The 23,511-nt window shown below is 36.1% G+C and overlaps 1 protein-coding gene across 1 annotated transcript; it reads left to right on the top strand.

Moving 5' to 3' along the window:
• Window positions 1-85: 85 nt before the first annotated feature.
• Window positions 86-21,896, top strand: lonp2 (lon peptidase 2, peroxisomal). Its single transcript, XM_039691774.2, has 15 exons — window positions 86-439; window positions 2,101-2,335; window positions 3,998-4,129; window positions 4,246-4,368; window positions 4,454-4,611; window positions 4,946-5,040; window positions 8,136-8,394; window positions 10,277-10,418; window positions 12,156-12,306; window positions 12,492-12,618; window positions 12,991-13,118; window positions 17,280-17,398; window positions 18,725-18,932; window positions 19,532-19,716; window positions 19,793-21,896. Exons 1-15 carry the CDS (start codon window positions 207-209, stop codon window positions 20,012-20,014), a joined length of 2,517 nt encoding a protein of 838 aa, XP_039547708.2. The 5' UTR covers window positions 86-206; the 3' UTR covers window positions 20,015-21,896.
• The last annotated feature ends 1,615 nt before the right edge of the window (window positions 21,897-23,511 follow it).

Genomic DNA, 23,511 nt, shown 5'->3' with positions numbered 1-23,511 from the left:
ACAGTGTACATTTGGCCACGTTCCGCGGGGTTTCTCAAAAGTAGGCGTTTCGTTTGCACTCCAAAGATTGTTCTAGTTTATCTGCCGTAGTTCCAACTTCCTGTTATCGTTTTGTCCAGTCTGTCAGATGATGAAGGCATCCTTACACCCGTAGTTCACTGCGAATACAAGTTTTAAACTTTAAACGTCTACCCAGCCTTTGCACAATGTCATCCAACAGTGGTATTCAAATACCCAGCCGGCTGCCTCTGCTGTGTACTCATGATGGAGTGCTGTTACCCGGCTCGACCATGAGAATCAGCGTCGACACGGCGAGAAACATGCAGTTGGTGAAGAGCAGACTGCTAAAGGGGACCTCGCTGAAGAGCACCATCATAGGGATTGTTCCAAACACTAGAGACCCCGAGCACGACAGCGATGAGCTCCCGTCTTTGCACAGGTTGGTCGGTCTGCGCTGTCAAGACTGTCAAACCCGCTGCAGGTCCAGTGTGATGCAACTGTCGTTATGAAACCATAGTCATTTATTATGCTTCTATAATAAATAAGTTACTTTTATTGTATTATAAACTTTATTTTATAATGTGTAACTTTGATATTTTCCCGAAATCTTTATGGTTACCAATGGTAACCATTACCATATAAATGTTTGTACTGGTGATGATGACTGACATTGAGACATTATAATATTGTATTCACTAAACTGTAGCTTTGTGTGTTTTAGTTGAATAATGTATAAACATTAACCACATGCCTGATTATAATGTTTTTTACATGCTAGAGACCTGCTGTAGCGACAGTGTTTGTTTTCTAGAATAATCGTTTGAGCAACAGATGGACTTTAACCTAACGAGTCTCTGCTCAGCGATCAATGTCAGTCAGGGTAAACCAGTCAGGGTTTAATGTAAAAGATTTAAAGATTTACATATAAGAAAGGAATACAGGCCTGGAAGTCATATAAATGACAAATGTAACAAATTGTTGAAAGTCGCTATATATATAGGCTATATATATATATATATATATATATATATATATATATATATATATATATATATATATATATATATATAGTGCTGTGCAAAAGGCCACCACCAGCTTTTTTGTTTTAACAATGTTTTAATGTCCTCTCTTTATTAAGATACATACAGAAAATACAGGAATTATGTACACAAAAGTAAAACAAACAAAAAATCAGACCAAACTGGCTTCTTTAAGCAAAAATCATTATTTATTGCAGGGGTGAATTTATTGCAAAACAATAAATGCAACTTTTTCCTATGAAGGGCGAAGGTCCAAAAATCAAACTTGATTGTGGGCCGTGGGCCAAAAGTAAATTTTGCATCATAAATCAAACGGTATTACATTAAAGTTGCTATGGGTTTATTTATTTTATAATATTTAAAATTAATATATAACAACTTCAATCTGATTAACTAATGCAGTTTTATTTGTAAAGTTTGGCATTTTAAAGAAGTCCCCTCTCCTCGAATGGTATGGCGGGCCAAATCAAAGGATACCACGGGCCAACTTTGGCCTGCGGGCCCTAGTTTGGGCATCTCTGATTTAATGTGACCTCCTGGACTTGTTTCTCAAAGTAGAAACTCTCAGAAACGTCTAACGTAGACTCGTATTCCGGACATCACAGTATTCCGGACACTAGACCGTTTTCCGCAAATTCTTTAAATAAACACTTCACGTCATTGCATCTATATATAGCCTATCCGTGTCATCTTTGCCTCGTCCTCTTTCGCTTCCGATCAACCCAGCTTATAGTTGTTGAGATGTATGCGTTCTAGATTAGAAATGACTCTTTCTACCTGTCCGAAACACAGTGAGTAGAAATTTACAGCCGTCCGGAACACCGTGAGTTATCAGATTTCGAAACTTTTCTTGTTCTTCCTGTCCTTTTCCATTTGATATGTTTAAGAGAAATACTTGCCACTTTAGCCTATAGGAGCCATATTTTCTGGTCATATTCCAATAAAGAGACTGTGAAATAATTATATATAGTGATTATACCATTGCTAAAACAACATCTAATGGTGGCCTAAAACTTTTACACAGTACTGTATATATCTCTGCTTCTGTCTTCTGTCTCAGTATTGGCACAGCAGGACTGGCAGTACAGGTCGTAGGCAGCAACTGGCCAAAACCACACTACACACTGCTCATTACGGGCTTGTGTCGCTTTCGTGTGACCCAACTGCTTAGAGAGAGACCTTTCCCGATGGCAGAGGTGGAACAGCTAGACAAGCTGGAGCAGTACACAGAGGGAGATCCGGCTGTTGGAGAGCTGGGAGAACTGGCACAGAGATTCCATCAGGCCGCTGTACAGGTCAGCAGCGTTTGTGATGTGATTTTGTTAACAGTCTATAAAAATAACTTTTTCCACAAGTCACAGATATTATTCACTTGATACACCTGTGTGTAATATAAGATTAAGTAAGATTTTGTAAATGTTTTTGAAAGAAGTCTGGTCACCAAGGCTGCATTTATTTGACCAAAAACAAACAGTAATATTGTGAAATATTATTACAGATCAAAGTGACTGTGTAATATTTAAAAAAATATAATTTATTCCTGTGATGGCAAAGCTGAATTTTCAGCATCATTACTCCAGTCTTCAGTGTCACATATCCTTCATGACCCTTCTTTTTTTCTTAGAATTGTGTGATATAAAGTCGCAATTGTGTGTTATAAAGGCAGAATTGTGAGATATAAACTTTCTGAGAAAAAAAAATTTAATGCTGAAAAAAAAAGTCTATTTCCTCAGAATTGGACTTTATAACACGCAATTGCGAGTTTATATCTCACAATTCTCCAAATTGTGATTTAAATTCACAGTTGTGAGTTCATATCTTGCAATTCTGAATCTCTCACAGTTGTGAGAAAAAAGTCAGAATTGTGAGATAAAAAGTTACAATTATCTTTGAATTATTTTTTTTCCTGTGGCCGAAACATGCTTCCATAATTACATGTGTCTATGCTGAATAAATGTATTAATTTCCTTAAAAAAAACCACCTTACTGACCCTGATTTTTTTAATGGTAATATATATATATATATATATATATATATATTAGGGCTGTGCAAAAATTTATTGCGATTAATCGCATCCAAAATAAAAGTCTGTGTTTACATAATATATTTGTGTGTGCTGTATATAATTATTTTGTATAAATAAATACCTATGCATGCATGTATATATTTAAGAATTATTTGCGCTTAAATTCTGTATATATATAAAAATACATAATCTATATTATATAAATATAAATATTTTATATATGAATAACACATTTTCTTAAATATACATGCATGTGTGTGTATTTATTTATATATACAAAATAATTATATACAGCACACACAAATATATTATGTAAACACAGACTTTTATTTTGGATGCGATTAATCGCAATTAATTTTTGCACAGCCCTAATATATATATATATGTATATCAATAGTAGTATATATAATTAATTAATCAATCAATTAATTATATATATATATATATATATATACGTATATATAATTAATTAATCAATTGATTAATTATATATATATATATATATATATATATATATATATATATATGTATATATATATATATATATATATAGATTGAATATTTATTTATTTATTTATTTTTTTTTACATTTTTACCAATTACCTCTTTGAGGTATGATAACCAACATTAGAATTTGATACATTTTTTGATAAATTCAAATATTGGTAATTGATGGCAGTCAAAGTTTTCAGAAAATATAAAAGATATGTTAAAAAAAGTCAAAGACATTCTTTTTTTATGACTGAAGAAAAGATGAATGGAATTGTGAGTGGTTTTCTCTTTTGGCACCAATCATCTATACAATGAGTCATCATTGAAACTGAATGAATGTAAAGGCTTCATTCTTTGCCAAATGATACAGAATGATTCATTGCATGTAGGCTTTTCATTCAGTGTATTGACCGTGTTCTCTGGCCTCTCTTTGTCCAGCTGGTTGGGATGTTGGACATGTCTGTGCCTGTGGTGGCTAAACTCCGGCGTCTGTTGGACAGTCTGCCTAGAGAAACCCTACCGGATGTCCTGGCCTCCATGATCCGCACTTCCAACAAAGAGAAACTGCAGGTGCGACAGTAATAAGGGTTATTGTGCAAGGGTTAGAGTCCTACTGTGATCATGCACCATGTTTAAACCTAAACACATTTGTTTTTATAAGTGTTTTCTGAATGTGCTGTTGTCAGGTGCTGGATGCAATAGACTTGGAGGAACGGTTTAAGAAGGCCCTTCCTCTGCTCACCAGACAAATTGAAGGGCTCAAGTTACTGCAAAAGACACGCAAACTCAGACCTGATGATGACAAAAGGGTAGGCCAGCATTTGTTTCTCTTTCTGCACAGTCACCTTCCTCCACAACTTCCTGGACTATCACAGTTCTTGTCCTTTCTCCTAGGTGCTGGCCATCCGTAAAGGTGGTGTGTTCCCAGGTCGTCAGTTCTCGCTGGATGAGGAGGATGAAGATGGGGATGACAATGTTTTGCTGGAGAAGAAGGTGAAGGGAGCAGCTATGCCAGAAGCTGCACTGCGCGTGTGTCTCAAGGAGCTCAGGCGGTATGTACTGGTAATTTCAGACTAAACCGCATTTCACAGTTGCCTACGCAATAGACAGCAAGGGACTTTTTGCAGTTGTTTTTAGACTGATTCAAATGAAGTCATTTTCTTTACAGTTTAATCATTATTTGAATTAATGGCACATTCATATAAGAATTCCTTTGTTCCTGTATCTGTACAAATGCTGAATAACAGTTTATCTTATAAATAAAGTCAATAAAGTATACTACTATTATGCTAATATAAAGTAAACTACTACATTCATGACTCCCCCTCCTCAGCTGCATCCTATATGGATTTCTTCCTCATCTACAACACATTTTTTTTGCCACAGTTTAAAGAAGATGCCACAGTCCATGCCAGAGTATGCCCTCACCCGGAACTATCTGGAGATGATGGTAGAGCTGCCCTGGAGCAAGAGCACTACAGGTAAGAAAGCTTTCTAATATAAAATGAAATAAAATGTATTTGTATTTTTGTATACATGCATTTTTGGTTTTGGAGTGCAACTGTTATAAGCTATTATTAACTATTATACCATGGTCTGGGTGAATACTCGATTCTGATTGGCTGCAGGGTGTCCGTTAAAAAGTGATAGAGGACACCTAGGAAAGTAGTTCTGGTGAAATTGCCTGTTTACTATTCGAAATTAATAAATAAATGCGCTGCCCACAACAGCTGTGAGTAACCATAGCAACAGGCAGTCAAAGTATCCGTTAACAATTTGCTCTATCAAAACAAACATCTAACGTTAGTTAGATATTACATAGCCTACTAATACAACAATGAGCGACTTTGTTATTTCTTTTAACATTTATGGAGAATATGACCACTTTGACGACTGGGATGCTGCTGAAGAAAGAAAAATGTGAATAAAACGGAGAAACGTCACAAAGAAAATTACACCGCTGCTGCTCTGAATGAGACCCTGCGGGAGTTTTACGCAGCAGTCCAGACAACCAAGGCAGGAGGAGAATACAGCGTTTCAAGCCTAAGAAGCTTGTTTGATTAATTGTTTTATGTGTAATAAAAAAATAAAAAAATTTATTTTTGAACCTGAAGGGTTCTACAAGCTCAGCGGACTATAAATATCTCTGGTTGCTAAATAAACCAGGCGAGTTATTATTTGTAAAAAAACTAGATTTAGCCTAATTAAAATATACACTTGCAGCTAATGTTTTAAAAATGTTTTATTTGGCAAGTGACCATGTTATAAGCGGGTTAATCCCCTTCGAGGTGTCCATTGTCAGGTTTTAATGGACTTCGGCGGAGGCAACCGTCCTCCGCTGCGCATCGGCCGGTTCACGCCTCGCCGTCGTCCATTAAAACCTGACAATGGACACCTCGTCGGGCATTAATTAAACCTCAAATTATTATATTAATATATTTTATATAATACTAAATATAAGTATGTATGTATGTAGCATTATATTATTAAATTAAGTCAAACTATAGCATTATTTATTGTAGTATTTCATAATGTTAATTACTCCATCCATACATAAATGTTTAAATTAAAAATTAGTAACTATTTGTTTGACAATTTTTAATTGTAGATATATTGTATATTTCTAAATGACCCATGCTAATGTTTTACCAATGTTTTGTACACTACAGTTCAAAAGTTTTGGGTCGGTAAGATTTTAAAATGTTTTTGAAAAAAATCTCTCATGCTCATAAAGGCTACATTTATTTGATCAAAATACAGTAAAACAGTCATTTCATGACAATAAAGAAGAACTGTTTTATATTTTGATGTTTTTAAATGTAATTTAAGTCTCCAGTCTTCAGTGTCACATGATGATTTTGAAATCATTCTAATATGCTGATTTTGGTGCTTAAGAAACATTTATTATTATCATCAATGTTGAAAACAGTTGGGCTGCTTAATATTTTTTAAAAGGTGATGCATTTTTTTCCAGGATGCTTTGATAAATAGAACGTTTAAAAAACAAATATTATATATATAAATATAATATAATATTATGAATATAACAACTCTTAATTTTTATTTAATTTAATGTTATTTGTGAATAAAAGTATTAGTATATTCATAAAATAACTGTAGTGTATATATACACTAAATGCATAATAAACTTTTGGAAAATTAATTTAAAGCATTGTAGTTTAATTAAATTTTATGTTAAATACATTTTTAGAATATTTTTAATTGTTGATAACATTTTTGTACGTTTTAGTTAAGCTTTTCATGTAAAATCAATCGTAGAGTCTGCTTACACTGCTTAGCCATCAGCAGAGGGAGACTTTTACCTCATTTTGTGAGTGAATTGCTTTTGAGGCATTTGAGCTGTTTACACGTGTTATTCTTTTCATGTTGTGCATGGCCACATGAGGGACTCCAGTACAGTACATGATCCTGCCAAGCATAGCTAGAGTGTTGAACCATATGTTGAGAAACATTAAACACCTTTCTATTCATTAATTTTCTGTTTTGTTTTATAATATGTAATATAATATGTGGATGATTGCAGCTATTATTTTTTGTTTTGCCAATTTTACTGGCAGACTTAAAGCCATGTAAAAAAGTGTATGCATTACCTATTATCCTAAGCTTATAGCTTGCCTTGAAATAGGATCTCTGACTATCTACGAAGAGCTCAAACAAACATGCGCATGTGATTGAATGCTCCCATACACACACCTCTGAATTTCCCTTGCTAAATGTGTTACAGACCTTGAGGCTGGAATTCTGCTGGGAAAGTCTCATGTACACGAAGTGCATTTCACAGTCTTTTAAGCTCAGCACTCAAGGGTGGGGACAGCATTAGAAGAAAACTGATTTAGTGGTTTATATCAGCATCTGAAAGCTGGGAATAGAGAGGTCTGCCCTTACAGGAATGTTCTCCTGTAAATGAAGAAATGGACGATTCATGATTTGTGAGAACCATAAAGAAAATTCTGTGCCCAGTTTAAGTTTTACTTTATGAGACAGCTGCACATATGTCTGTATCTTATTACATGAGGTAGTGGAGATGCATATGTATTTGATAAAATACTCACATTCCTTTCCCAATTTTTACATCATGCGTGCAATCAAGGGCTACAATAACTGTTTAGGGTTTGCAAAATGTTTTTGAAAAATAGTCTTTTTGCATTTATTTTATCAAATGATGCATTTATCAAAAATACTGTAAAAAAGTGTAATATTGTAAAATATTATTATAATTTAAATTTTTTATATTTGAATACATTTTGAGTCTTCAGTGTCACATGATCCTTCAGAAATCGTTCTAATATGCTGATTAGGTGCTCAAGAAACATTTCATATTATAATAAATGCTGAAAACAGTTGTGCAGCTTAATATTTTTGTTGAAACCCTGATGCATCTGTTTTTGATAAAAAGTCCAAAAGAAAATGTATTTGAATTTTTTGTAACATTATAATTGTCTTTAGTGTCACTTTTTATGCAATGCATCCTTTCTGAATAAAAGTATTCATTTAGAAAAATCTTATTATACTCAATATTTTAATTCTATTAAATGTTTCATTGTTATCCACTTAGATTGCCTGGACATCCGTGCAGCGCGGGTGCTCTTGGATAATGATCACTATGCCATGGAGAAGCTGAAGAGGAGGGTGCTGGAGTATCTGGCTGTGCGGCAGCTCAAGAATACCCTCAAGGGTCCCATACTGTGTTTTGTAGGACCCCCCGGTGTGGGAAAGACCAGCGTTGGGCGTTCCATCGCTCGCACACTGGGTCGAGAGTTCCACCGCATCGCCTTGGGGGGAGTCTGTGATCAGTCTGACATCCGTGGCCACAGGTAAGAAAGAGGTCATCATAATGGATAATGGTAGTAGACTCAAAGTCTGATCTTTAAACAGACAATGGTACATGATACATATAACCTCAGTGTCAGACTGCTTTGAGGAAGAAACTGTAGTTGGTCATTGTACATGCAGGTCAAGTCCTTTTGTGAGCTGTTCTTGGCCAGAATAAGCTGTGTGAACCAGACTTGCCAAAAGTCTGCACGAATAATACATATAGTTTGAGGTCTGTAATGCCTGGTTCAGATCACACAATTTTAGCCCGATTTTGGCACGATCCGTTTGATGTAGGGTGTCGTGGGGATTCGTAAACGACAACGGGCGTCGTGACGCAAGATTCGATCATATCATCTCTGTCATAGTGGGCGGCAACCTACATCACGACATCACGACAAAAAGACTAGCATGTTTAATTTTTTTAACGGTCGTCCACGACGGTTCCGTCACATGTATGAGGTTGACCAATAGGAGCACAGAAGCTTTTTCGTACACAACTTTCAAAAATGGCCAAACGAAAGAGAGACGATGGTGCTAACGTTAAGACTAAAAGTAAAAATATATAAGAAAACAATATTTTACCTCAAGTTCTTTTTGAAGGATTGACAGCCCATACTGTCCGATTTTAGCCTGATTTTGGCACGATCCATTTGACGTAGTGTGTCGTGGGACACTTAGAATACTTTTTTTTCAGGATTCTTTGATGAATAGATGTTCAAAAGAACATTATTTATTTGACAGACCTTTTCTTTTATAACAATGTAAAAGTCTTCACTGTCAATTTGTCGCAACGTAGTGCATCCTTGCTGAATAAAAGTATTACTTCTTACCAAAAAAACCCATAATGACCTTAAACTGTTTACTATATAAACAAAAAAGGTTTCCACCACATTGCTAAAACCCTGTTACCCAACCCTCATGTTACTGTGATTAACTCAGGTGTTACGTTACTAATCCAAGATCCTTCAGACGTTTAAACCTCAAGCCATTCAAGCTTTGTTTTGCAATCAAATGGTGAGTCATAACCAACATGTGAAGCTTGCAGTGATATAGATGTGTCAGATTGAGGTGTGAGGCAATGATGAACCCACCAAAGAGACGTGATGTAGTGACCTTTCAGTGACAAGAGAAACTTTAAACCTTGACCTGCATTGTGATTTCTTTTGATGTTCCCTTTGATCTCTTGTCACTATAGAAACTAGAAGGTGATAACATCACGACACCCTGCAGGCCTGGACGAGCCTCTGTGTTTTCTGATTGGTCAATGTCAAACCTCACACTCTCCTACGGAAAATGTGTCCTCTTACGAGACCTTCCCCCTTAAACTCTGCGTTTGTCTCTTCACAACACCTTTCTTTAAAAGAGTCTGCATTAGTTTACTACAGTGGGGTGTTTAAGTTTAATGACAGTCTTACACCCCCTAATGACTGTAATTAGAGCACAACTCCATCCTGTCTGTCTTTGTATCCTGCCTATTTGGAAGTTCAGTGGGATGAAATGCTACAGTTTATGTTTTCGACCCCATCAGATGCACTCAAGCGCCATCCAGCAACATTGTCAAGACGTTATTCATTTAATTATTTTTTTTTGATCAGCTACTCAGCCCACCAATTATGTTCCAGGAGCAGGAACACCTACTGACAACCAAAAGTACAGTGACCTGAATAGAACTGCATCATAACAGTTGCAAGATTGTGATCTTTTTTTTTTTTTTTTTTTTTTTGCACACCTCAGTCCTGATATAGACCTTTTTTTTTTTTTTTTGCACACCTCAGTCCTGATATAGATCTTTTTTTTGTCATGTTCCACTCCATCTTTTACCTCTCCATCTCGCAATTTTTTCCCCAGTCCAACTTTATCTCCACGTGTTTTTGTCCTCAGACGCACGTACGTAGGTAGCATGCCTGGCCGCATTATAAATGGACTGAAGACTGTTGGGGTAAACAATCCTGTCTTTTTATTGGATGAGGTGGACAAACTTGGGAAGAGCCTACAGGGAGATCCTGCTGCCGCCCTGCTGGAGGTGAGAGAAACTACATCTAGGTTACAGCACTTCTACTTGCCTTGTATTGACCACAGTCTCACACTACAAGAAAATCCTAATACATACATAAAAAGTCATAGGGAAATATAAAAATAAAGTTTGCCTGGATGGATGTACTAGGGAAGGATGAAAGGATGGAAGGCTGGATGTATAAATGTTTAAGGCTAAATAAAAGTTTTAAAAGGCACTCGATGGATGTGATACTGTGATCTGATTTCAAATTGAAAAACTTGAGATGGAATAGTGTAAAGCCGACAGGGCACTTCGCTCTGTTCCAGGATGGTATTACCCAGACTCACTGCATGACATATGCCAGGATACTGAAAGAAAAAGTTTTTTTTTTTTTTAAATGTTTTCATGTGTGGTCTACAAGATCATTTTGCATGCAAGGTTAGTGCTCACATACCATAGGTTGTATTGTGTACTAGTTGCTGTACACAAGATCACATACACATCACTATTTACTGAGATAAATATCCAAATATTTTCCATGCATGCTCTGAACATCCATGTATCTGATCTTAATCTTGGCATGACATACTTTTACAATAATTCAGAGGGAGAGAATTGTATCTTACAATTTCTCCATAGATCAGCAGTCTGCATCGCGTAATCAGAAGATCGCCACTCAAAAAGCATCACGACAGTGACGTTCATCTCCTACTGTAAAGCATGTGAGGCTTTCATTGAGGTTCAGATAGGATCAGGAGATAGGAAAGTTCATCACAGGGCGGCAGACATGACCTGACAACAAACTCTGCAGAAAGCTTAGCTCTGTGATTTAGCTTGTCACAGGCTGATAGTATACAGCATTTCAAAATAAATATTTGAAAGATGATTGTTTATAGCTATAACGATCTTGTTTTAAACCCTTAACCCTGAGTATTAAAATTCGGCACATAACTCATCTCATGTGTCATACCTCATGGTGCATCTCGGAGCGGTGTTATTACTTGACTAAATGCCTGTTCACACAAAGGCTCATTCATTTGCGGGAAAAAAAATGCTCTGAAAAGTGATTCCAATGATATCATTCAACTGTGCCATTATAATAGTTGTGGTGTGGACTTTTAAATTGAGAATGTTTTTTAAAACTTTATCTTTATCATTATGGTTATAATTATTGTCCTTGGTGTGAATGCTTACAATCAAAACTTACGAATTTTTTTAAAGAATCGACTCATGATTAGCTAAACAAGCCAAGCGCGATATTTAGCATGGAGTAGACACTCTACTGGCTCCCATAGCAAACTATTGAAAAAAAGAGGACTTGTCAAGAAATGCTTTGGTAAACACTCACCCTTACCATGATGAAGTATAGTTCAGATGTGTGAGGTGTAATTAGTTCAGATGACAGTTCAGATGTAATTAAAGATTAGTAATGGTGTTGTAAAAAATATGATTTTAATAAATTGTTTAATGTTTAACATATTAATAACAGATTGGAAGGGAAGCTTTTTTGGAACTGTATGATGATATGTGAATCCTTAATAAAACAATAATGACCGTGTTTGTTTTGTCGATGTACCATCCAGTGTTGATTCTAACAGAAGTGGTTTGAGGAGCCTGTTGCTATGGTTACCTCCTCAGGCCAGAGCAGTCCAAATCATGAGAATCATGATTGAATTATCAACAGTTCATCATGAGATCTATTTCTAAATCTAATTTTTGTGTTAATACCTAAATTTGTGCAAATTAACTGTGGTCATTTTTTAGGTTCTGGACCCGGAGCAGAACCACAGCTTCACCGACCATTACCTCAACGTGCCATTTGACCTCTCGCAGGTCCTCTTCATTGCCACCGCAAACACCATGGCCACCATCCCCCCTGCCTTGCTGGACAGAATGGAAGTCCTCCAGGTGCCAGGTCAGAGTTCAATAGCGGACAAAAAAACACAGCAGGAAGTGGTGTTGATGATGTGACATTTTTAATGATTAATATTTTTAACTCAATTATGTCTATCCTACAACTGAGCAGATGGTTTTGTAGTTGAATGCTTGATTGGTTGATAGTAATTTGTGTTCTGAATATCAGCATGTGTGTCTCATTAGGGTACATCCAGGAGGAGAAGGTAGAAATCGCCCATCGGCACCTGATCCCTCATCAGCTGGAGCAGCATGGGCTGACCCCGCAACAGCTCCAGATCCCACAGGACACCACAAACGAGATCATCAGCAAGTATGCACACACACACACACACACACACACACATGCGTTTTGTGTTCTGAAGATTCAAGGTTCAGGCTGATAATGGCACTTTAAACAGGAACAGTGTGGCAGTTTAGGTCTCCTCCTATAAACTAGATCCTCTGCTGTCTCACGCTCTCCTTCAAAACCGTATCTTAAGACAGGCTGCCAAACTTCTCCTCTAAAAGTCTGTAGTACACCAGGGATCGTCAATTAGAGACATTTGCACTGCAAACTAATTAATTACCTCAGAGATTGCTAATTTGGGGATGATTATCTGCTAAAAAGCAATCAATACATGACCCTGGCCCAGCAGTGCCAGCAGTAAATGACAGAAAGATTTGTGTGTGAATGTGTTTGTAGGTACACACGGGAGGCAGGCGTGCGCTCTTTGGAGAGGAAGATCGGAGCCATCTGTCGAGCGGTGGCTGTGAAGGTCGCTGAAGGTCATAAGGTCTCTAGAGCAGAGTCCCCCACGGAACAGCTTGCAGGTAAAAGTGGGATTTTTTTTCCTCTCACACATCATTGTAGTTTATGGCTGGAATTACAACAGCTCCCCCAGGCTCTGCTTCAGTCGTAGACTCTGGATTGATGATAGTAGCCTTTGGGCAAAGATTGAAAACTGTCTGTCCCAGTGTGTTCTGGTCTTTGATGCATCTCGATGGCTGTCTCCACCAACAGTGAAGTCTGATTGGATTAAAATACTGCACCACATAGCTACACATTACATGATAAGTATGTTCTGGTTGGCTTGGATGACACTTTGTGCAGTATTTTGCTTTCTTTGAGAACAGGAAAAGGTACATGTTGCTGGAAACTAGGCTTGCTGTGATGGTCGGTGTTACTGTGTTCAGCCGTACACCGATTACCTCACTTGCACAGCCCCCCGCTGTTGTTTTGATTTTTTATAGTAGTAAAAATGGTTTAGTTCCGTTAGAAAACAGACAATACGATTAATTAAAAACACGTCTGCTCAAAGCAGTGCACAGAAGTAAGATTTATCACATGACGTGAGTGAGGCGAGCTGACTGACGAGACGAGTGTAAGCATTTGATAGGCAGCATTGCCAATGGGAAAATGTCATCGTCATCATCATCACATTCCTTCTGGAAACATGTTGCATTACCTAACTATAAAACACTTACCAGTGTTTCCCCAAGGATTTTTTTCAGGCAGGGTGGTAGACCCCACGAAACTACTAGTGTTGCGGAGCGGGCGTGTTAAGGAAACTTAGTGTAACATTTTTAGTAATCAAAAGACATGTCAAAGCAAGCCGCTTAGAAACAATATATATATTTGTGAAAGCGCTATAAAAAAATAAAATAATTTTAGCGCCACAATAAAAATTTGAATGTCTAATTAATTAAAATCATGAAACTAATACAATTATTAAACTTAGCCTATACAATATTTAATTAAAAGATTCTATGAAATGTTTTATTTTCTTACACAAATTTGGTGTTGTGTTTTTTCTAGTGATCAAATGAAGAGGTAAAACATTAATTAAATTTTTTTTACCATATGAAATTAAACAAACTTTTTGTCAAACAACGTGCTGCACAATGAGCTTTAGCCTACTGTTAAAATTAAAACATGAAAATAAAGTTTTAATTAGAGGTCGACCAATAGTGGATTTTCCCGATACCGATATTTAGGTTTGACCGTACATGCCGATAACCGATTAATCGACCGATAGTTTTTTTTAATGGATGCTGGATTAAAAACAAACATAACACTCCAAGTAAAACAGTGCTGAACTGAAATGTGCTAAATGAAATAAATATATAAATATGAATACATTCAAATGAGAAGTTCTACAGAACAAACTCTACATTAATATTATTTGAACATTAAAATATTACAGGTCAACTATTATTCTTTAGCTATAACCTATAAACATATGTAAATTTCATAGGTACCAATTTGCAAGTCCCATTTGTTAACAAGGATGTATTAGCTAGCTTTCATGAACTATGCATTATGTAATATACGTTTTTACTGCATATATTAATATTTGAGCAATTCAATTGTAACAGATTAAATTTAAAATGTATTACTAAATGTTGATATTAACAAACTAACAATTCTTCTACAACATTTATTAACCTTAGTTAAAGCTAAAATTGGAATCTTATTGTAAAGTGTTACCATATCATATAAATCCAAAGAGTCATGCTTAAAGAAGATGGCCATATTTCAATATTTGCAAAGGCCTCTTGTTTTAGTGTGTGTGTATGTGTGTGTGTGAGGTAAATGAAACTGCACTGGGCCACCCCTCCAAAACAATGGTTGGGGAAACACTGCTTACTATTAAACACTGTTCAAAAACATTTAATTACAAAATTTAAATGAGTCAAAAAATCTGGAAAGATTTAGCCTTTTGGCCATTTAATGTTTGTAGTAGTTCCCTTTATGTCGGCTCCACCCTGCTATTTAGATATGATTGGAATCTGTATTGTCCTTATAAATCCCTATATTGATGAACCACTAGGTTCGCAGCTGTTAAGACACTTTGTAAGGATGTATTTAACTCAAGAAATGTTTCTGTAAGTGTATTGTGCTTCGCTCCCCAACAGCAGCAACTCAGGAATGGTTTAGCATTCTGCCACATACAGATGACTGACTTCAGCACAATCCATAACACATACTTACCCTTGCTGTGCCACACAGACAGAATCAAGTACACACAACCTCTAAAGACTAAAGAGCACGTGTAGGAAACCCATGCTGAGAAAATATCTAACGTACAGTCAGTTAAACTAGTCTCACACATTATGAGAACCTCAGTACACACATGCACATATTGGTCATCAATCTCTCTAAACATGGGCCCCCAGAGGGGTGGAGGAGGGTAAAGCGTGCTAACAGACGGCCTTACAACCCCCCTTCGCTGTCCCGCTGCAGCTGCTCCTCTATAACAGAAGCAATAGCCAGGCCAGTTAACACTCTGTTTAGATTTTAATGTACCCCAACTCTGTTTCCCAATCCTCTCCTGCATGGCCCATGTGTGAGATGAGATTTAGAGTGACGAGGGTCAGGGGTTCATTTTGGCTTTGCTTTATTTTGTATTCAGTTTCTCTGGCTCTGTCTGCTGCTCGCTGTAGCAGGTGTTATTCCTAGTTTTTACATCATGACAGCTGTCTCATGTGCTTCCTGCTGTTATATCCACTCTCAGAACATTTCGGCCCTCTTATGGTTTAGGAAATTGAAAGAATTAGTTGGTCAGGTAGCAGAAAGTCTGATGCTTTTTAAAGGTGTACTTTTGGTTTGTGAAACTATTCAAAAACGTGATATGGAATATATTGTGCATGTAGCATCAGGCAAAAGTTTTCAGTTACTAATAAATAAAACAAGAAGAATTTGTCTGGTCATGTGACCAACATGCATGTCCTCATGAAGCGTTGTGCTCCATATAATTAATATAAAAATGCAGCATTTTTGTAAAAGCACTATTCGTTTTTCTAATGTGTAAACTAAATAAAAAAGTTAAAATAAATACTTAAATAGTAATTAAAAGTATCATACTTATTTCATTATTATAATAAAATATATTTTCTTGGGTTTAAATGAAATAAAAATGAATTAAATTAACAATAATAATAAATATTTTTATTTGTGCTTTGGATTGAATAAAAAGTGCTGCTTCAAAATTATTAAAAAAATATGCAGGGACTAATCATTTACATTTACATTCCACCTGCAATGATAAAATAAATATGATAAATTCTGTAAAATCATTTCTGATCGAAGAAAGATATAGTTAAATAATGTTAAATAAGTTAAATAATGTTAAATAAGACAAAAATAATGCTGGGCAGGACTTAATTTTATCCTTCGGAATTAAATTCATTATGAAAAGTGAGCTATGATATTATTGGTTAATAATTTTTTTAAAAAATAATTTTTTTGTCCTCGATTGTCTTGGTTTATGTTAGTAAAAAATAAGGTGGAAAACTTTTTTCCCTGGAAGAATGTGCACTGACCAATCATGCACTATAAAATCTTAATACAGTTTATTATAACTTTCAAGAATGAGATATGCTGTTTCCTTCTTTGTTCTCAGAACATGATTCGCCTCCTTTGCATGTCATTAACAGTCTGGTCACATGACTTGTGGGCAGCAAGGGGCATGTACATAATTGTATGTCTTGCCAAGGGCTAATACACAACACTTGCTTTCAGAAAAATAAACACATGAACACACTCTGTAAATACACCCTAAAGCTGCTTTCCTTATTATGTATGATATTAAAAGATATAATACCTTTTTATTTCCTCCCAAAATTAAGATAGCACCTGCTCTCCGCCTTAGCTGGACCCCTGTGGCATTTCTCTACAGCCTATAATTCTCCATTATTTCAGACAGCTCTCTTTCTCGCATTTTCTGTTCACTTCCCCCCCTTCGGCCTCAACGTCTGTCACTTTCCTGACTGAAAAGCCTCAAATAGACATGTTAACTGATGTGCTGGTGCTTTTTTCCCCTCTTGCAATTCACTTTTCTAAATATGCTTTTATCTCTGCTTAAATGGAGTTTACTTTTAGTTCATGAAATGTCAAACCTCTTTTACTTTGACACCAGTTGTACAGGTTTAAATTTAAGAAAAAAAGTTTTCGCCAGTTTCCCACCTTTTCCCTCTATCTATATCCCTTAGACCAGAATACAGAGAACAAGGTGGAGGATTCTGAGATAGCGGCACCTCCAGAGATGCCAATCGTTATTGACCACATTGCACTTAAGGATATTCTTGGACCGCCACTCTTTGAAATGGAGGTTAGTATTAAACAAATGCGCACTTTTTCTTTTTGCAATATTCACTGTGAACACTATTTATACTACAACAAAATGGCTTAGAATAGTGCATTACGCAAATTGGGTTGCACCTCTTTCTGTGTCTCTGAAGGAAATTTTTTATTCTTCATTTGTCCGGCCCTGTGTGTGCTGTTGTGTTTCTCCGAAAAGTGCTCTCTCCTCTTAGTAATGGAGGCTGCATTCCTGCCATGCCTATGGGGACGGGACAGGGGAAGACCAGAGGCAGTCAGAGAGTAGCCTGTTTCAGTTCTACTGAACTATCACACACATCTTCTCCTTCAAACCCTTGTGTTAGCATTCGGCTTTCTGAAGTTAGTTTACCAAGTATATAAACAGGCAAAAGTTTAATTTTTTGAAAGGGACATGTATAAAATCAAGCTGTCTGTCTTTTAATGGGGCTTCTGTTGTTCTCATTTGTAAGTTGCTTTGGATACATAGGGGTATAACGGTTCACAAAATTCACTGTTCGGTTCGATACGATGCACTTGTGTCACGGTTCGGTACCTTTTTGATACAGCAAAAAGAAACAAATGCCAGAGAAATTTCCTTGATTTAATTGAAGTTAAAAAAATTTAAAATTGAGAATTTTTTTAAATATTTTTTTTCATAGAATTTTTTTATAATAAATTTTTTAGTCTTATTATACGTTACAATGTAATTCTACGTTTATTACAATGTAACTGTATAGAACTATGAAAGTATCGATTCACTTGAAAAAGTAGCGATTCATTTTTGAAAATGTAGCGAATAACTTGAAAAAGTAGCGATTCTTTTTGAAAAGTATCGATTCACTTGAAAAAGTCTTTTTGAAAAAAGTAGCGATTCTTTTTGGAAAAAGTAGTGTAAAAATGTAATTATACATTTGTTGCAGTCTGATTATACATTTATTACAATGTAATTATAGTTACAAATTGTACTTATTACATTCACTTATTAGTGTTAATATACATTTGTTACATTTTGTTACATTATACTTTTTGAAAAAGTATCGATTCACTTGAAAAAGTAGTGATTCATTTTTGAAAAAGTGGTGACTTTTTTTGAAAAAGTATCAATTTGCTTGATAAAGTAGTGATACTTTTTGAAAAAGTATCTGTTTGGTATTTTTAATCATATAATTGTAGCCTTGGTGAGCAGAAGAGATGTATGTTAAAAACATAAAAAATCTTACTGATCCAAAACTGGTAGTTCATATATATATATATATATATATATATGTACATAATTTGTTTTGCCATGTTAAGATAAGCATGTGAAGTATGTAATCAGAGCTGTATGTGTTTGTAGGTCTCAGAGCGACTGACCCTACCAGGTGTGGCAATCGGGCTAGCCTGGACTCCTATGGGTGGAGAGATCATGTTTGTGGAGGCCAGTCGTATGGAAGGAGAAGGTCAGCTGACCCTGACGGGGCAGCTGGGGGATGTCATGAAGGAATCTGCCCATCTAGCGATCAGCTGGCTCCGCAGCAATGCCAAGACTTACTTCCTCTCCAATGGTTAGTAATAGACATTGACTATCCAAACATATGTATACTACCGTTCAAAAGTTTGGGTTGCATTTATTTGGTAAAAAGTACAGAAAAAACAATATTTCATATTGTGAAATATTATTACATTTGATCTATTTGAATATTATTTTAAAATGTAATTTATTCCTTTGATGGTAAAGCTGAATTTTCAGCATCATTACTCCAGTCTTTAATCATTCTAATATGCTGATTTGCTGCTCAAGAAACATCAATCAATTTCTCCTGAAAACAGTTGTGCTGTTTAATATTTTTGTGGAAACTGTATAAAATAATGTCAGGACTTTTTAAAGGAATCTAAATAGCATTTATTTAAAATAGTCTTTTATAACATTGCACTACTGCCCCTTTTAATAAATTGAATCCATCCTTGCTGGATAAAATGTTTTATTTTTTCCAAATAAGAGATTACTGACCCCAAACCTTTGTATGAGACTATACTTACAGCAGTCATTTATGGACATAAGTTGTGCTTGACTCCGCTTTTAGTTCAACCACATTTTATGTTCACAGTTGATTGAGCGAGACTGCTTTATCACAATGTTTGTGTTTGAATGATGATGTTGTAGGCAGCGCTGATCCCCTGGAGGGTACCGATATCCACTTGCACTTCCCGGCAGGGGCCGTCACTAAGGACGGACCCTCTGCTGGTGTTACCATAGTAACGTGCCTGGCCTCACTGTTGAGTGGGCGTCTGGTGCGCTCTGATGTGGCCATGACAGGAGAGATCACTCTGAGAGGACTGGTTCTGCCGGTGAGCAACCTTAAACCGTTCATCATCAGAGATGCTGAATGTCCGAGCTGACATGATATATCTTGTCTCTCTACAGGTAGGAGGAATAAAGGATAAAGTCTTGGCAGCTCACCGGGCCAATCTGAAACGCGTTATTATCCCCAAGCGCAACGAGAAAGATTTAGAGGAGATCCCAGCCCATGTGCGAACTGATCTGGATTTTGTTTTCGCCAGCACTCTGGATGAAGTCCTGAATGCGGCCTTTGATGGCGGCTTTCCCTCAGCTGTCAGTCATCCACAAGTTGTTAGTAAACTCTGAGACTGTTGTTGCTAGATATGAAACCTTTTTTTTCTCTTAGAGAAAGTTGAACACTCTGCACTTAGTTTGTCATCATTGTGCACTTATAAGCTTTAGGCGCTTGTACTCTAATTCATTGATTTAATAACCTCTAATTTAATAATAGAGCGGGTATAAATAATAAAATTAATAAGAGAGTGGGTATAATTTTGTTCCTATAGAACTTACAACTAAATTTGTCTGACAATTTATACTGTAGATAATGATACTAATCCAGCTTTATTTTGATTTTTTTGAAAGTTGCGATTTAACAAACATATTTAGTTATCCTCATGAAATAAATGAATGAATATCAAAGTTCTTTGATATGAGGGCTGGAATATTTTAATTTTGCATGGTGACAACTAAGTACAATTTAAAAGGAATTTTAAATTTAGGTTAGCATCAAATAATTGTCTGAAAACTCATTGTGTCTGTACAGGAAATGTTCCTAGAATTGGTTGCTCCTTCAAACCATCATTCTTTCTTTTTTATGAATTTACAGTCACCATTGCAGCAATGACCATTCAATAGCATAATGGTAAAATAATCTGACCATTTATGTTTAGTTAGATCAGCATTTTTAAATGCACCACTAGCTGTATTCACAAAACATTTTACCACTAAGAGTTCTCCTAAATAAGCAGTAAGGGAAGTTCTTAGTTAAGAGTTTCCTCTGAAAACCTATTCGCAAAAATAGTCTACCTAAAGCTTCGGTGACCAATTTTTGCTAAGAAACAGAGAGAAATCTTAAGCTTCTCCAGCTGGAGAAAGGGTGGCACTGACCTCATTGCTATGGATGATGTCAACACACTAACTATGCCCACAGTGATTGGCTGATAGGGGAGCGATCTCTGCCAGTGGTTTAATCACAGAAATATTGCAGAACGAGTTATGTTGCAATATTCAAATATAGAATTTTTTTCAAATGGTCTATCCAATCAGTTCGAGAGGAGGTATGTATATATATATAAATGGGGGGCTTTGGGTTTGGGCTAAATTCCGAGCTCAAAGCCCTCAATGCGTTTATTTTACTCTGCTCGATCACTTGAAGTATGAACTTGAACTGCCACATCGAATATTATTTTCTTTTAAAGATTTGTTTTTGGCTTTTTGCCTTTTTATGATAGTACAATGAGTAGACAGGAAGCGAAGGCGGCATAGGAGTCTGAACTCGAACTCGGGTCACCTGAGGTGCCCACAAGGCTATTGGAGCCGACAATAGGACATTATTTTCAACTTGACCGGAATGTTTTATTCTCTCTATTGTTTGTAACTAAGCCAAAACAAATGGGTCTAACTAAAATTAGGACTGAGACCCCTATTATTTTTAAGAGTTTCTCCTGAATCAAGTTAAGAGCTACTTTTAGCCTTAAAGTTTTACCTTAAAATGTTTTCAAAATCGTTTGAGTGGTTCAAGTCGTGACATGGTGAAATGCTCTTATGCCACCGCTTTGTGGTCCTTTATCTGATATAACCACGCTATGTAAGATTGCCACATCGGTTCGCGTTTCTGTAGTCCGAATGAGACAAGTAAACTACAAATTTGACTTGCTTTACGGTAAGCGCTACAATTGCCGATAGGTGGAGCCTACTCGACAGTAGACTGCAACTACATGTAAGATACCTAGCAGCCACTTGGCTTTTGAATTGTCATCATGATTTAAAAGCTGGTGCTGGATAAACAGCGAGCGTGCGACAGTAGGATGTGTTAGGCTACATTTTTTATGACAGCAGTAAAGGACAATTCACTGAGGAAAAGTTACGTGGTGTTGCTTTAAGATGTTTTGTGAATATGGCCCAAATTAACAAATATGATTTCATAGCTTTCCATCATTTTACATTTATAATTAACAAAAATAAATATTTACACTAAAACAACGCGTGCGCGTGCTGCATATATAATACCTTACCTCTCTGCCGTCATGCGCCTGCTGCATATATAATTATATTATATATATATTTATTATTATTAACAGTTGGCAAACTAAAATTGTTTGTAGAATTTGTCAAGTTCTTATTTTTACCTGGGTGCGCTTTCCCATACTGTTTCCTTGTGTAAGCAAAGGCAGCTGGAACATTTATTAAACATGTAGAATACTTTCCAAAGCATTTAGTATTATAAATTCAGACGTTTGTGATACATAAAAAAATAAAACATAAGATTATCCTTTGACCCATTCAGACCCTGCGTCCATTACAATGGACATCACATGTCAGCCCCCTTTTTTTAACTTCTGGAGCATTTCACCTTGTTTAAAGCCTGCAGTCCATGAGATTGGACGTTTGTCATCCAATCAAATGCCAGTAAAGCTCTGCATGTAGTAATTATATATAAAAAAACCTCTACATTGAAGAGAAGCATGGTAGCACTCGACTCCAAACACAGAAGCAAGCAACATTTTCTATGGTGTATTTACATTTTGTATATATTTTTGCCAGTATTTTATAGTTTGTATGTAAAATAGAAAGATTGAACTTATTAATTAAAGTTAAAAATCAACTGTAGAACTGGAATCTGTACAATCTGTATTTTTTAAAATGTGTCTGTCCATTAGAATGGACAGTAGGTTTGAAAGCCTGTTACTGAAGTCACATTTTCAGTAATGCTGATTGAAAAAAATACATATATCACAGATGAAACTTTTTCATGTGCAGAATATACAGTTCTGAAGTGCTTGAACATTTAACTGATGAAACTATCTCAGATGTTGACTTTATGTGGAGTAATGAGGAAGATGGAGGTGTAAGAAAAATATCCATATTTAAAACTTTATAAAGTAAAATAACTTCCGGCCAAAAGAACATATGGATTTGACTTGAATCTAAAGCGCAACTTAAATATGAATATTTTAAATATTTTATATTAAAGGGATGGTTCACTTTGAAATTAATTTTTGATATGTTTTAGCTTACCTCAAGGTGCGAAAAAATAAGTTTCTCCAATCTTCTTTAAACACTGGATTCTGATAGAGGACAATGGGACTTAGACCTGAGTGCAAAAATTGAGGCTCTAGACCCTTCCAGAGCTGAGATATTGAGATATTTATACTGGCATAAATGCTACGTGGGATCTCAATATCTCAGCTCTGGAAGGGTCTAGAGCCTCCATTTTTGCACTCAGGTCTAAGTCCCATGGCCCTCTATCAGAATCCAGAGTTTCAAGAAGATTGGAGAAACTTATTTTTTAGCACAAAAAAAAAAACGAAAGGGGTACCACTGTCGTTTTTTTTTTTGGGTCGATCCCCCCAAAATGGAGGCTCTAGACCCTTCCAGAGCTGAGATATTGAGGTCCCATGTAGCATTTATGCCATTATAAATATCTCAATATCTCAGCTCTGGAAGGGTCTAGAGCCTCCATTTTTGCACTCAGGTCTAAGTCCCATGGCCCTCTATCAGAATCCAGAGTTTCAAGAAGATTGGAGAAACGTATTTTTTCTCACAAAAAAAAAAAAAACAAAACGAAAGGGGTACCACTG

Source organism: Pimephales promelas, chromosome 10, assembly GCF_988280905.1.
Source record: "Pimephales promelas chromosome 10, fPimPro1.hap1.1, whole genome shotgun sequence".
Lineage (NCBI taxonomy): Eukaryota > Metazoa > Chordata > Actinopteri > Cypriniformes > Leuciscidae > Pimephales > Pimephales promelas.
The sequence above is the reverse complement of the archived record's forward strand: the minus strand, read 5'-3'. Positions and strand labels throughout refer to the sequence as shown.

Excerpts from the sequence above, each read along its gene's own strand:
- lonp2 (XM_039691774.2), top strand. The coding sequence starts at position 207 with ATGTCATCCAACAGTGGTATTCAAATACCCAGCCGGCTGCCTCTGCTG. Across the intron at positions 2,336-3,997 it reads TCCATCAGGCCGCTGTACAG|CTGGTTGGGATGTTGGACAT; the intron begins GTCAGCAGCGTT and ends CTCTTTGTCCAG. Across the intron at positions 12,619-12,990 it reads ACAAACGAGATCATCAGCAA|GTACACACGGGAGGCAGGCG; the intron begins GTATGCACACAC and ends ATGTGTTTGTAG.